The sequence below is a fragment of the Leptonychotes weddellii genome, unplaced genomic scaffold (genome assembly GCF_054177405.1).
Source record: "Leptonychotes weddellii isolate Sample4059 unplaced genomic scaffold, ASM5417740v2 HiC_scaffold_1260, whole genome shotgun sequence".
In the NCBI taxonomy this organism is placed as follows: domain Eukaryota; kingdom Metazoa; phylum Chordata; class Mammalia; order Carnivora; family Phocidae; genus Leptonychotes; species Leptonychotes weddellii.
This window is the reverse complement of record NW_027704901.1, coordinates 120-11,257: the sequence shown is the minus strand read 5'-3', so window position 1 is coordinate 11,257 and position 11,138 is coordinate 120. Positions and strand designations below refer to the sequence as shown.

The window sequence follows — 11,138 nt, the reverse complement described above, 5'->3', positions numbered from 1 at the left end:
TTAGGGCTGAGTGAGTAAATCTAGGGATCCTTTTTATTTATTTATTTGAGAGAGAGAGAATGCACAAGCAGGGGGAGTGGTGAGGGAGAAGAGAGAGAGAGAGATTCCTCAAGCATACTCCCCACTGAGCTTGGAGCCCAACCTCCGGGCTCAAGGTGGGGCTCATCCCAGGACCCTGACACCATGACCTGAACCTAAACCAAGAGCTGGCTGCTTTAACTGACTAAGCCATCCAGGTACCCCATAAATCCTACAACTTAACAACAAAAAAAAGGAAATTTAAAAAATGGGCAAAGTTACCACATGAAAAGATACTCAATACCACTAATCATTAGTGAAATGAAAATCAAAACCACAATGTGATGCCAGTTTACAATCATTAGGATGACCATTGTAAAAAAACAACAAGCAAACAAATAAAAACCAAGAAAATAACAAGTGTTGGGAAGCGTGTGGAAAAATTGGAACCTTTGTGTATTGCTAGTTGGTATAGAAAATGCTGTGGAGGGACGCCTGAGTGGCTCAGTCGTTGAGTGTCTGCCTTGGCTCAGGTCATGATCCTAGGGTCCTGGGATCGAGCCCATCGGGCTCCCTGCTCACATTCCCCCTGCTTGTGTTCCCTCTTTTGCTCTCTCTTTTTCTTTCTCTGTCAAAAAAAAAATATAAAATCTTAAAAAAAAAAAAAAAAAGAAAGAAAGAAAATGCTGTGGAAACAGTATACAGTTCCTGAAAAAATTTGACATAGAATTACCATATGACCTAACAATTCCAGGTCTGATCATATACCCAGATGAATGGAAAGCAGGGGCTCAAACCGGTTTTAGTCCTCCAGCGTTCATAGCAGCATTGTTCACAATAACTAAAAAGTGGAAACAATCCAAATGTGCATGGATAAACAAAATGTGATATATTCGTACAATAGAATATTGTTTAGCCTTAAAAAGGAATGTAATTCTGACACTGACTATAGCATGAATGAACCTTAAAGACATTATAACAAGTGAAATAAACTAGATACAAAAGGGAAATTACTGTATGACTCCATTTAAATGAAGTACCTGGAGTCAAACTCCCAGAGACAGAATATGGAATGGTGGTTGCCAAGGGCTGAGGTAGGGCAAAATGAGCCCTTATTGTTTAATTGGTACAGAGTTTTAGTCTAAGATAATGAAAAAGCTTTGGAAACGCATGGTGGTGATGGTTATACAGCAATGTACATATGTTAATACCACTGAACTGTGCACTGAAAAATGATTACAATTGTAAATTTTATGTTATGTATATTTTACCACAACAAAAATAAAGTCCTTATAACATTCCCCTTAAACTAAAAAGAAACAAACAAAAATATCCCTATGGATTCCAAATCAAAGGAGATAAACACAGAAATTTCAAAATGGAGATTGTAGTAGGCTGAAAGTGTTTATGTTTTACTCCAGGACCTATGAATATGTTAGCTAACTTACAGGATAAAAGGGTGCAGATGTGATTAAGTTGAGGAACTTGAGACAGGGAGAATTTTCTGCATTATCTAGGTAGAATTAATGTAATCATAGGGTCCTTGTAAGAGGGAGGTCTAAGGGTCCAACTCAGAGCATGTAAGGGACAACAGAAGTAAAGGTCATATTAAGGCTACAGCCAGAGAATGAAGACCATCTCTACAAAACAGATTTCCCTTATATCTTCTAAAAGAACAGAACCTTGCTGACCGATTTTGAACTTCTAACTTCCAGAATTTTAAGATAATAAATTTGTGTTGTTTAAACCACTAGATTTGCAGTAATTTGTTACAACAGCAATAGAAAACGAATACAAGGATAACTTACAATCAGTTGAATAAGCAAGGGCAGATTTCAGGATGAGGCAAGATTAATCCTATAGAGATTGTTGTATTGATAGAAAATAGTTTAAGTCTTGGAGATTTAAATGCTTGCAGCAATTCTAGTACAGGTACAGTATCAATAAGGTTCTATCAGCAAGGTGAGATCTTTTCAATGAGATTTGATAATTGGATTCTAAAACACAAGGAGCATAGAGATGAATCAGAAATTGTCTTTGTCCTCAAGATGGTTCACATCTAATTGGAGAAAAATGAAACACACGTATAGAATATTTCTGGATTACATTAAAAATCCTATGTGAAAAAAGTAGCTTAGACAATACATTCAAGATCGTTGTGTAATGGGATTAGAAATCCTTATGGACCCATGGAATTATGATTTTATTGACTTAAACTCTTGATATGGTGGTATTTAAGATTTGCTTGGCAGAGGCATGGTGAGAACATCATTTACTATTGTTTCTATCTAGAAGACAAAATACTACAAGTGGTGGGGGCAGTTAGCTAATGATTTTCCCACATAATTAAAAAATATATATGATTCAGTATTCCACTGTTCAGATAAATTTAAAGATAATTCATATGTGTCAAATGCAGACAATTCTTGACAAGCTCATGCTAAATTAATGTCTTTGAACCCCAGAAGCATCACTGGACATGTATTCTTCACAAAAATGAAATGCTCCATCTTCCTAAAAACACAAAAATACAAAAAGGCATGGAAAAATATGTAGCAGTGCCAATATATTCATTCAGGATTCATTTACTGATTCATTTTTAAAGAAAAATTATATTGAGAATGCACTTTGAATCCTGTTTAATGTTATTGAGGATACAGTGGTAAAAAAAAATAAAACAAACAGAATAGACCCCACCCCTCAAATATTTATAGTCTAAAAGATAAAATAATCAGTAAAAAATAATAAATTCATCAAATTACCACAATGTACACTTTAAATATCTTATCATTTTCTATGTTTATATATTTATTCCTCAATAAATTCCTTTATTCTTCAATAAAGCTGAAAAAATAATTAACGCAGGAGTGATGCATATTGAAAGAGTAGAAACCCAAGTGACATAACATATTAGGAATGTTTTTCCCTTTCAGCTGAGGCCTCAGGTGTGGGTAGAAATTAACCAGACAAAGTGTGAAATTCATGTGGAGATGAGAAAGAGCATGATATGTGGTCAGAAATGAAAGTAGGCTGAAAGATCAAGACCTACATTATTGTATTACACTGTAATGTAAGGAAGGCAAGTTCTACCAGATTATGGCAATCCTTGAAACCTGGACTTTATCTTTTTTAAAATTTTTTATTATGTTCAATTAGCCAACATGTAGTACATCATTAGTTTTTGATGCAGTGTTCAATGATTCATTAATTGCATATATCTTAAGAGTAATAAAAAGCTATTGAGTAATTTTATTTAATATATCATTTCTTACTGGAAAGCCAATTTGGACCATTCTCCAAGATATACTTTTACCTAAAATTTCAGTATAACTCAATCATTTTGGAAAAAGAAACGTACCTTAGATATAACCAAGGAGTCTGAATACCAAAATTCAAGTTCTGATTCAAATTTAGCCTCAATTTCCTCTTATTCAAACAGGGACCATAATAAGCTCCCTATCTATAAAGCTAGTACTTCCATGCTTTTTTTGCTCTAAGAACTTCAAAGCTATATTATCTCATTTAGTTACTTTTATCATCATCTGCAGCATGTAGATGTGGAAACTAATGCACATAGAAAATAAGTAAGTTTCTCAAGTTTACTCATTTAGAAAGTTTTGGAGTGTGTATTTGAATTGATTCTTAAGCACTATGTGTTGAGAAGCCATATGATAACTTTCATACTTCTGCATGAACAGGACTTTCTGAACAAAAATTATTTACAACAGAGGTAAAGGACAAGTTTTAGAAATTGAAGAATGACTGATTAGTGGTTATCAGGGGCTCAGGGAGGGAGAATTAGGTAGTTGCTACTAACGAAAATGTTCTATAATTAGATTGTGCAGATGGTTGTGCAACTCTGTAAATATACTAAAAACTATTCAATTGTACAGTCTAAATGGGTGGCTTTTATTGTACATGAATTATATCTCAATAAAACTCAAAATATAAACAATAATGTATTAATTTTGACAACAAGAATGGTATCTTGTGACGTGCATGATTCGGTGGAAGGGAAGGATAAGGGTTCATACACCAGTTAACAGTATATGAGGGAAGTCCAAGAGAACAGGTAGCAAACATGAATAATATATGTTCTTCCACTTTGTTGCCCATTAAAGAATTGGAAAAATGGTTCTTATCCAGTAACTGGAAGAAAATTTGGAACAAGCAGTCAAAATGGTGCTTTTTTACTTTTTATTTGGCATACAAAAGAAAACAGCCTTCAGTCGGAGATACTCTCTTTTAAAGTTTTAGAAATTAGGTTATGACATGTCTATGAGATATGTCCTCTTGAACGATTATAGCTTACTAATGAGCACTTATTGGAATTGGATGTTTGAATCATAAAGGTCAGGTGATCCTTTTATGGTTAGTTGATTCCCAGTAAATAATATTTAAAGGAAAAATAATAGTCTTTGATAAAATGATGGACAATTGGCTCTCAACACACACACAAAACATGTATTAAACCCCTGCACACATACACCATACACATCAGCATACCACGGACCTAAATGTAATACTAAACTGTGAAACTCTTAGAAGAAAGCATAGGTATAAATCTTTGTGAGTTTGAATTAGACAATAATTTCTTAGGCACAACACCAAGAGCCTAAGCAATAAGAGAAAAAAAATAGAAAAATTAGACAAAATCTAAATTAAAGTATTTTGCACTTTAAAAGTCACCCTCAGGAAGGTGAAAAGACAATCCAGAGACTGGGAAAAATATTTATAAATCATTTTCTGATAAGTGACTCATCCAGAATATGTAAAGAACTCTTAAAATTCAAAAATAAAAATATTAATAAGATCACATCATAAGTTATCAGTCATGAAAGATGTGTGTACCCAAACCACCAGTCCATTCACACCCACTGGAATGGATATATTCAAAAACAGAATATAAGTGTTGGTGAGATTATGAAGAAATCTCAACCATAATACGCTGATAGCGGGAATGAAAATATTGCATCAGTTTAGAAAACAGTTTAGCAGTTTCTCAAAATGTTAAAAAACAGAATTATCACATGACCCACTGTTAGGGGTGTACCCCAAAGAATTGAAAGGCATGTCTGCACAAAGGTTTGTACATGATTGCTCATCTCAGCTTTATTCACAATAGTCAATAAATGGGGGAAACAATGCTCATCAACTCATGAATACATGGAAGCATCTGGCATTCTACTGGTACTCTTCTTTAACTCTGATGCTTCCATGTATTCATGACACTCTGCATGCAGGTCCTGAGAAAAGGATGAGGAAGGCCATCCTGTACATTTTCACCACAGTATAATCCATTAGAGTTCCACCTACTAGAAAATGGTACTACTCTTGATGAATAAGTAGTAACTCTTTACTTTTTAATTTTTTATGTTCAATTAGCCAACATATAATACATCATTTGTTTTTGATGTAGCGTTCAACGATTCATTAGTTGCATATAATACCCAGTGCTCACTTTTTAATAATTTAAAATAAAACAAAGTCTTTCATATACATACGATATTGTACTCTTCAGCAAAGAATTGGGACACTGATATGTGTTACAACATGGATGAACATCACAAGCATTATGCTCAAAGAAGTCAGACAAAAACAAAAAACAAAAAACATGCCTTGTATGGTTCTATTTGTAAGACATATCCAGACTGGAAAATCTATAGGGGCAGTGAGTAGATAAGTGGTGGTCAAAGACTGGGGGTGAAAATAGAAAGTGATTCTAAATAGGTACAATGTTCAATGTTGGTGCCACTATCTCCACTTGCATAAATAATACTCTTTCTTTGTCACTGTCTCATTGAAGCACACACCATCAATTCGATTTCACAAACCAGAAACATGAGCATCAACTATGAAACTATTCTGTTCAGCAAGGCACACACAGTTATTAAGGGGTGTCCATAGGTCCTAAGTATTATTCTATCCCTTATCTGATTTCCCTTTTCACAATCATTGCTCTAAGCGAGGCACCATCAGTCCTCAATCGGGGTTTTGCTGGAGTTTCTAAACTAAAACCTTTTCTGTAGACTCTGAAGAATTTAAAATATCATGAAGAAATCCCAATGATATTCAGTGAAAAAGTGAAGAAGGAAAATTTTATGTGGAAAAGGTCATATATTACAGCATGGGAAAAGATTAAGAATAAAGTCTTTGGGATAGTGGGATTTAGTATCTTTTTATTTCAAAATTCCTGTGATGGACTTGCATTAGTCACTAGTGGGGAAAAAGTAATAGAGGTGAGGGAAGGCTGAGCATCATAGTTTCAGATGTCCCACACCTCACCTGGAGGAATGAAGAAAGTCCAATTTCACTGTATTATGTATTTTGATATAAGGACAAATTAATGGAATAATCTAAGCAATAAGCATGTTTCCAAAATTTAGGTGGAAGAGGGTCTAAATAGATTGAAAATATTGATGAACTGAGGGTCATAATTTTCATATAGCAACCATGCTTCAAGAACATGTCAACAAAATGCAGAGACACTTTTTTCCTACACGTTGGTCATGATTATTCTACAGCAGACTTTGAGAAATCTTTTCTGGAATGTGTATTGGCAAAAATTAGTTCTATTTTGCCTCTTGCAATAAAAAGCCTCTGAAGTTCTTTAATACTCAAGTCCTCATTAAGCAATAACCTGCTATAATAATTATTATTTAGATTGCAAGTTGTTGCAGATATAGGAAGTAGTATTACTCTTTTGACCTTAAAACATTCTCACTGATTGCATCCAAGGGTTTTACTACATTTTCAGAGAAAACCACTTCTTCATCCTGCTTTGGATTTGCTGGGTTTTTACACTGTAGAGGATTGGATTCATCAGGGGTGGGAAGAGAATATAGATATTGCCCATAAGGACATGAATGGAAGGTGAGAGATGCTTTCCAAAGCGGTGCACCATGGTAAGGCCAATGATGGGGATGTAAAAGACCAGGATGGCACAGATGTGAGACACACAGGTCTGCAAGGCCTTGAGCCTCTCCTCCCGAGATGCAATTGCCAGCACTGTATGCAAGATGAAAATATAGGAGATGAGAATGAGCACAGCATCCAACAACAAGGTACAAATGACCAGAGCCAGGGCATAGAAGCTGTTGAAGTGGACGTCAGAGCAGGCGAGTCAGAGTAGGTCCTGGTGCAGGCAGAAAGAGTGGGAGAGGATGTGGGGGAGGCAGTAATGGAAGAACTTCAGGCAAATGATGATGGGGAGAATGGGCAATGCACTTCTCATCAAAATGGCCACCATGACATGAATGACTCTACTGTTGGTCAGGATGGATGTGTAGCGCAGAGGATTGCAGATTGCAGTGAAGCGATCAAAGGCCATCTCCAGAAGGACTCCAGATTCTGTGCAGGAAAGTCCGTGGACAAAGTAAGTCTGTGAAATGCAAGCATCCAGACCAATCTCCTGGCTGAGCCCCCACAGGACCCCCAGCACCGTGTGCACTGTGGACAGCTCCATGAACAGGTCAGTGAGGGCCAGCATGGCCAGGAAGTAGAACATGGGCTGGTGCAGTCTTGGCTCTGTCTGGATCACATGCGGCACCAGGCAATTTCCCAGGAACATGATAGCATAGATGGAGGAGAAAGGAATTGAAAACCAGGGATAGTACTGGTCTAGGCCAGGGAACCCCGTGAGAATGAATATTGAGGTATTGATAATGGAAGCCGAAGAAGCAGACATGATTATGTGAAGGTAATTTTCCAGAGAAGATCGATATTTACTGACCAGGTTTGTCACATCTTCTACTGTGTGTGAGAGCAGTGGAGTATAACACAGCCACTCACATTGTAGCCCAGGTAAAGAACATCATAGAATCCCAGGGAAGCTCCACTCTGCAGAAGCTACAGCACAAGATGATTTCCCAGGGTAGCTCCTTGGTAGTAGGTTTCAGGTTGTAGAAGCAAATCAATGTCCTGACCATTCTGGGCAAATTAGATCATTAACTTCATTCTCTTTTAGTCCCTCTGAGCCACCTGCAGGACACACAGCAGGTGACAGTAGCTAAAGCTCTTGAGAGCACAGGGCTACTCCTGCTCTGCTGCTCCTGAGGAAGCCCCAGAACACTGTCTTGTCGCAAGGGCTCATGGCACGTGGAGTCAGAACGCTCAGATTTATGAGGAAGGAATGAAGAGGATTGTGTGGGCCAGGTGGACCCGGGCTCCTGGGAGGCCACTATTCCCACTTGGTGGCTGATGCAAGTGAGAGATCCCATCTGGTCACTCACTGCAAACTAGGGGTTCCCTGGGATTGAGAGGAATGGGTAAATGGACACATTTTCCCGAGTCCACAGATCTTTTCAATCCTGGAGGGAGAGAGACTCACCGTGTCGACTGAAAATTTAATACCTACTCAGAGGATGCAAGAAGTAAACACCCAAGGGGAGAAGATAGTATCAGAATTCTGAAGAATTTTTAGTCTCTATTTCAGTCTGAAATCAACCAAAATATTTCATAAGGCTTACATGAGGCTTATTCATTGTTTTTCCCCAACTTTCACTTTTATTGTTCACTGAATTCCTCAGTAAACCTTTCTCCCCTTTCTGAGCTCCTGAGAAATATGTCTCCTTTTTGACAGGCATAATATGAAGAACCATATATGAAACATTTGGAAAATAAGCTCTAAAAATGACACAAAGCATATTGCCATTTACTTGTGTGTCAGTAGTACAACCTTAATTATGCACTCATGTGTGAAATAGTTAAAATATTTTCTTGTCTTTTTATGTGTATAATAATTCACCAGTGCTGTATATAAAATTATAGATAATTAGGGCGTCTTGGTGGCTCAGTTGGTTAAGCAAATGACTCCTGATTCTGCTCAGGTCGTGATCTCAGGGTCAAGAGATTGAGCCCTGTGTGGGGGCTCCATGCTAAGCGGGGAATCTGCCTGAGATTCTCTCCCTCTCTCAGTGCTCCCCCCCCCCATTTGCTCTCTCTCTCTCCCAAAAAAAAAGAAAAAGAAAAAGAAATGGGGCACCTGGGTGATTCCGTCGGTTAAGCATCTGACTCTTGGTTTTGGCTCAGGTCATGATCTCATGGGTCATGGTATCGAGCGCCATGTCAGGCTCTGTGCTTCGCAGGGACTCCACTTTAAGACTCTCTCCCTCTGCCCCTCCCCCCCACTCATGCTTGCATGCTCTCTCTCTCTCTAAAATAAATAAATATATCTTTAAGAAAATAAAATTATAGATAACTATTTCGTTCACATTTCATTTTTTTCCTTTGAGACATTTTCAATAATCTTTTTTCACATGGGAAAGTTTTGAGTACAAAGAACAATTTCATGAATGATTTTCATGAACGTTTTCATGAACAATCCCATTTAATGATAAGTTTTCTACCCAATGCCCTATCACTCCTGAATTCTTTAGTGTGTGTTTTCTATAATCAGGGACATTCTCCTACATAACTATAATATAATCATCATCATGAAATTAACTCTGACGCATTACTATCATCAAATTTTCAGAACCCAGATAAACTTTCTCCATTTGTACCATCAATGTAATTTATAGTACACAAAAATGCAGTTCAGAATCATGTGTGTATTAGTATTCCTACCTTTTAAATTTCTTCCCTGTGAAATGTCTTCAAATTTACTTGATTCATATAACTCTTGAGTTTTTGAAGATTACAAGTCAACTATTTTATAGAATGCTTCTCTTCTGAGTTTGTTTGATTCATCCTCATGGTTAGATTCAGATTGTGTAGGAATGTAATGAAAGTGAAGTTCTATTCTTTTCATGTATATATTCAGGCTGTATGTGGTTTGAATTTGTCCAAATACTCATGATGATCAACGTGATTATTTGTTAAGGTCAGGTCTTCCAGGAATCATTAAAGTTATATGTTTTCCTTTGACTTGAATAAAATAAAAACAATAGCTATAAGATATTTTCATAGTGTCAAATACTCCCTTACAAAGTACTTATTAAATAGGCAATTATCGGGGCACCTGGGTGGCTCAGTTGTTAAGCGTCTGCCTTCTGCTCAGGTCATGATCCCGGGGTCCTGGGATTGAGCCCTGCATTGGGCTCCCTGCTCCACAGGAAGCCTGCTTCTCCCTCTCCCACTCCCCCTGCTTGTGTTCCCTCTCTTGCTGTGTCTCTCTCTGTCAAATAAATAAATAAAAAATATTTTAAAAAAATAATAATTTAAAAAAAAGGCAATTATCAGTCACCATCAATTTTTAATGTTCAACTTGTTCCAGATTTGCTCAGTAAGAGCACCATAATTTGACTTTTGCATCCTTTTGACATTTGTTTTAACACTTTTTAAATTTTTGGTATAATGGTATATTCAGCATACTTTCACTAGCCTGGCCCTATAAGCATCCATTTTCCCAAAAAGCTAGGGGCCTTTTCCATACAGATTACTATTTAGAAGCTTAAGATGTGAATGCTAGATGGGTCATTTCTATAGGGGAACTGAGCTAGGATATATTTCTCTATATACATATATTGAAAACCTTAATGCACATTTATACAGTCAATTCTCTTTATTCATGGTTATAAAGTGGCCACAATCACTGAATCAATGAATACTGAACTATTGCTGCTAAGAAAAATAAAAGGTAAGATTTCTACAAGCCTTAGTCACAACATTATTGAGTATAACAGCATCTTGCATTTAATAGCATTTAACAGAAACACTATCATGTTATATAGGTTCACTTGCCGATGTCACTGTGAAACAAGCCAGGCTCATCAGCGTTGAAAACCTTCTCATGCACAAAACCCTTTAGCAGATTTAGCAGATATTGAAAGTTTCTGCTGCTTCCTGATCTGTTGACTCTGCCCTGCCTGAAGCTTCACATTTTTCATGCCATATTGCCTTTGTTTTTTATTTTTTTATTTTTTTTATTTTATTATGTTATGTTAATCACCATACATTACATCATTAGTTTTTGATGTAGTGTTCCATGATTCATTGTTTGTGTATAACACCCAGTGCTCCATTCAGTAGGTGCCCTCTTTAAGACCCATCACCAGGCTAACCCATTCCCCCACCCCCTCCCCTCTAGAACCCTCAGTTTGTTTCTCAGAGTCCATAGTCTCTCATGGTTCTTCTCCCCCTCTGATTTCCCCCCCTTCATTTTACCCTTCTTACTATCT

The 11,138-nt window shown here is 36.9% G+C and overlaps 1 protein-coding gene across 1 annotated transcript; it reads right to left on the bottom strand.

Annotated features, from left to right (window-relative positions):
- Positions 1 to 6,410: 6,410 nt before the first annotated feature.
- LOC102749554 (olfactory receptor 51V1-like) lies at positions 6,411 to 8,393 on the bottom strand. Its single transcript, XM_031026953.2, is given in 1 exon segment — positions 6,411 to 8,393. A coding segment is annotated over 1 exon segment (942 nt). The 5' UTR covers positions 7,706 to 8,393; the 3' UTR covers positions 6,411 to 6,763.
- Positions 8,394 to 11,138: the final 2,745 nt, after the last annotated feature.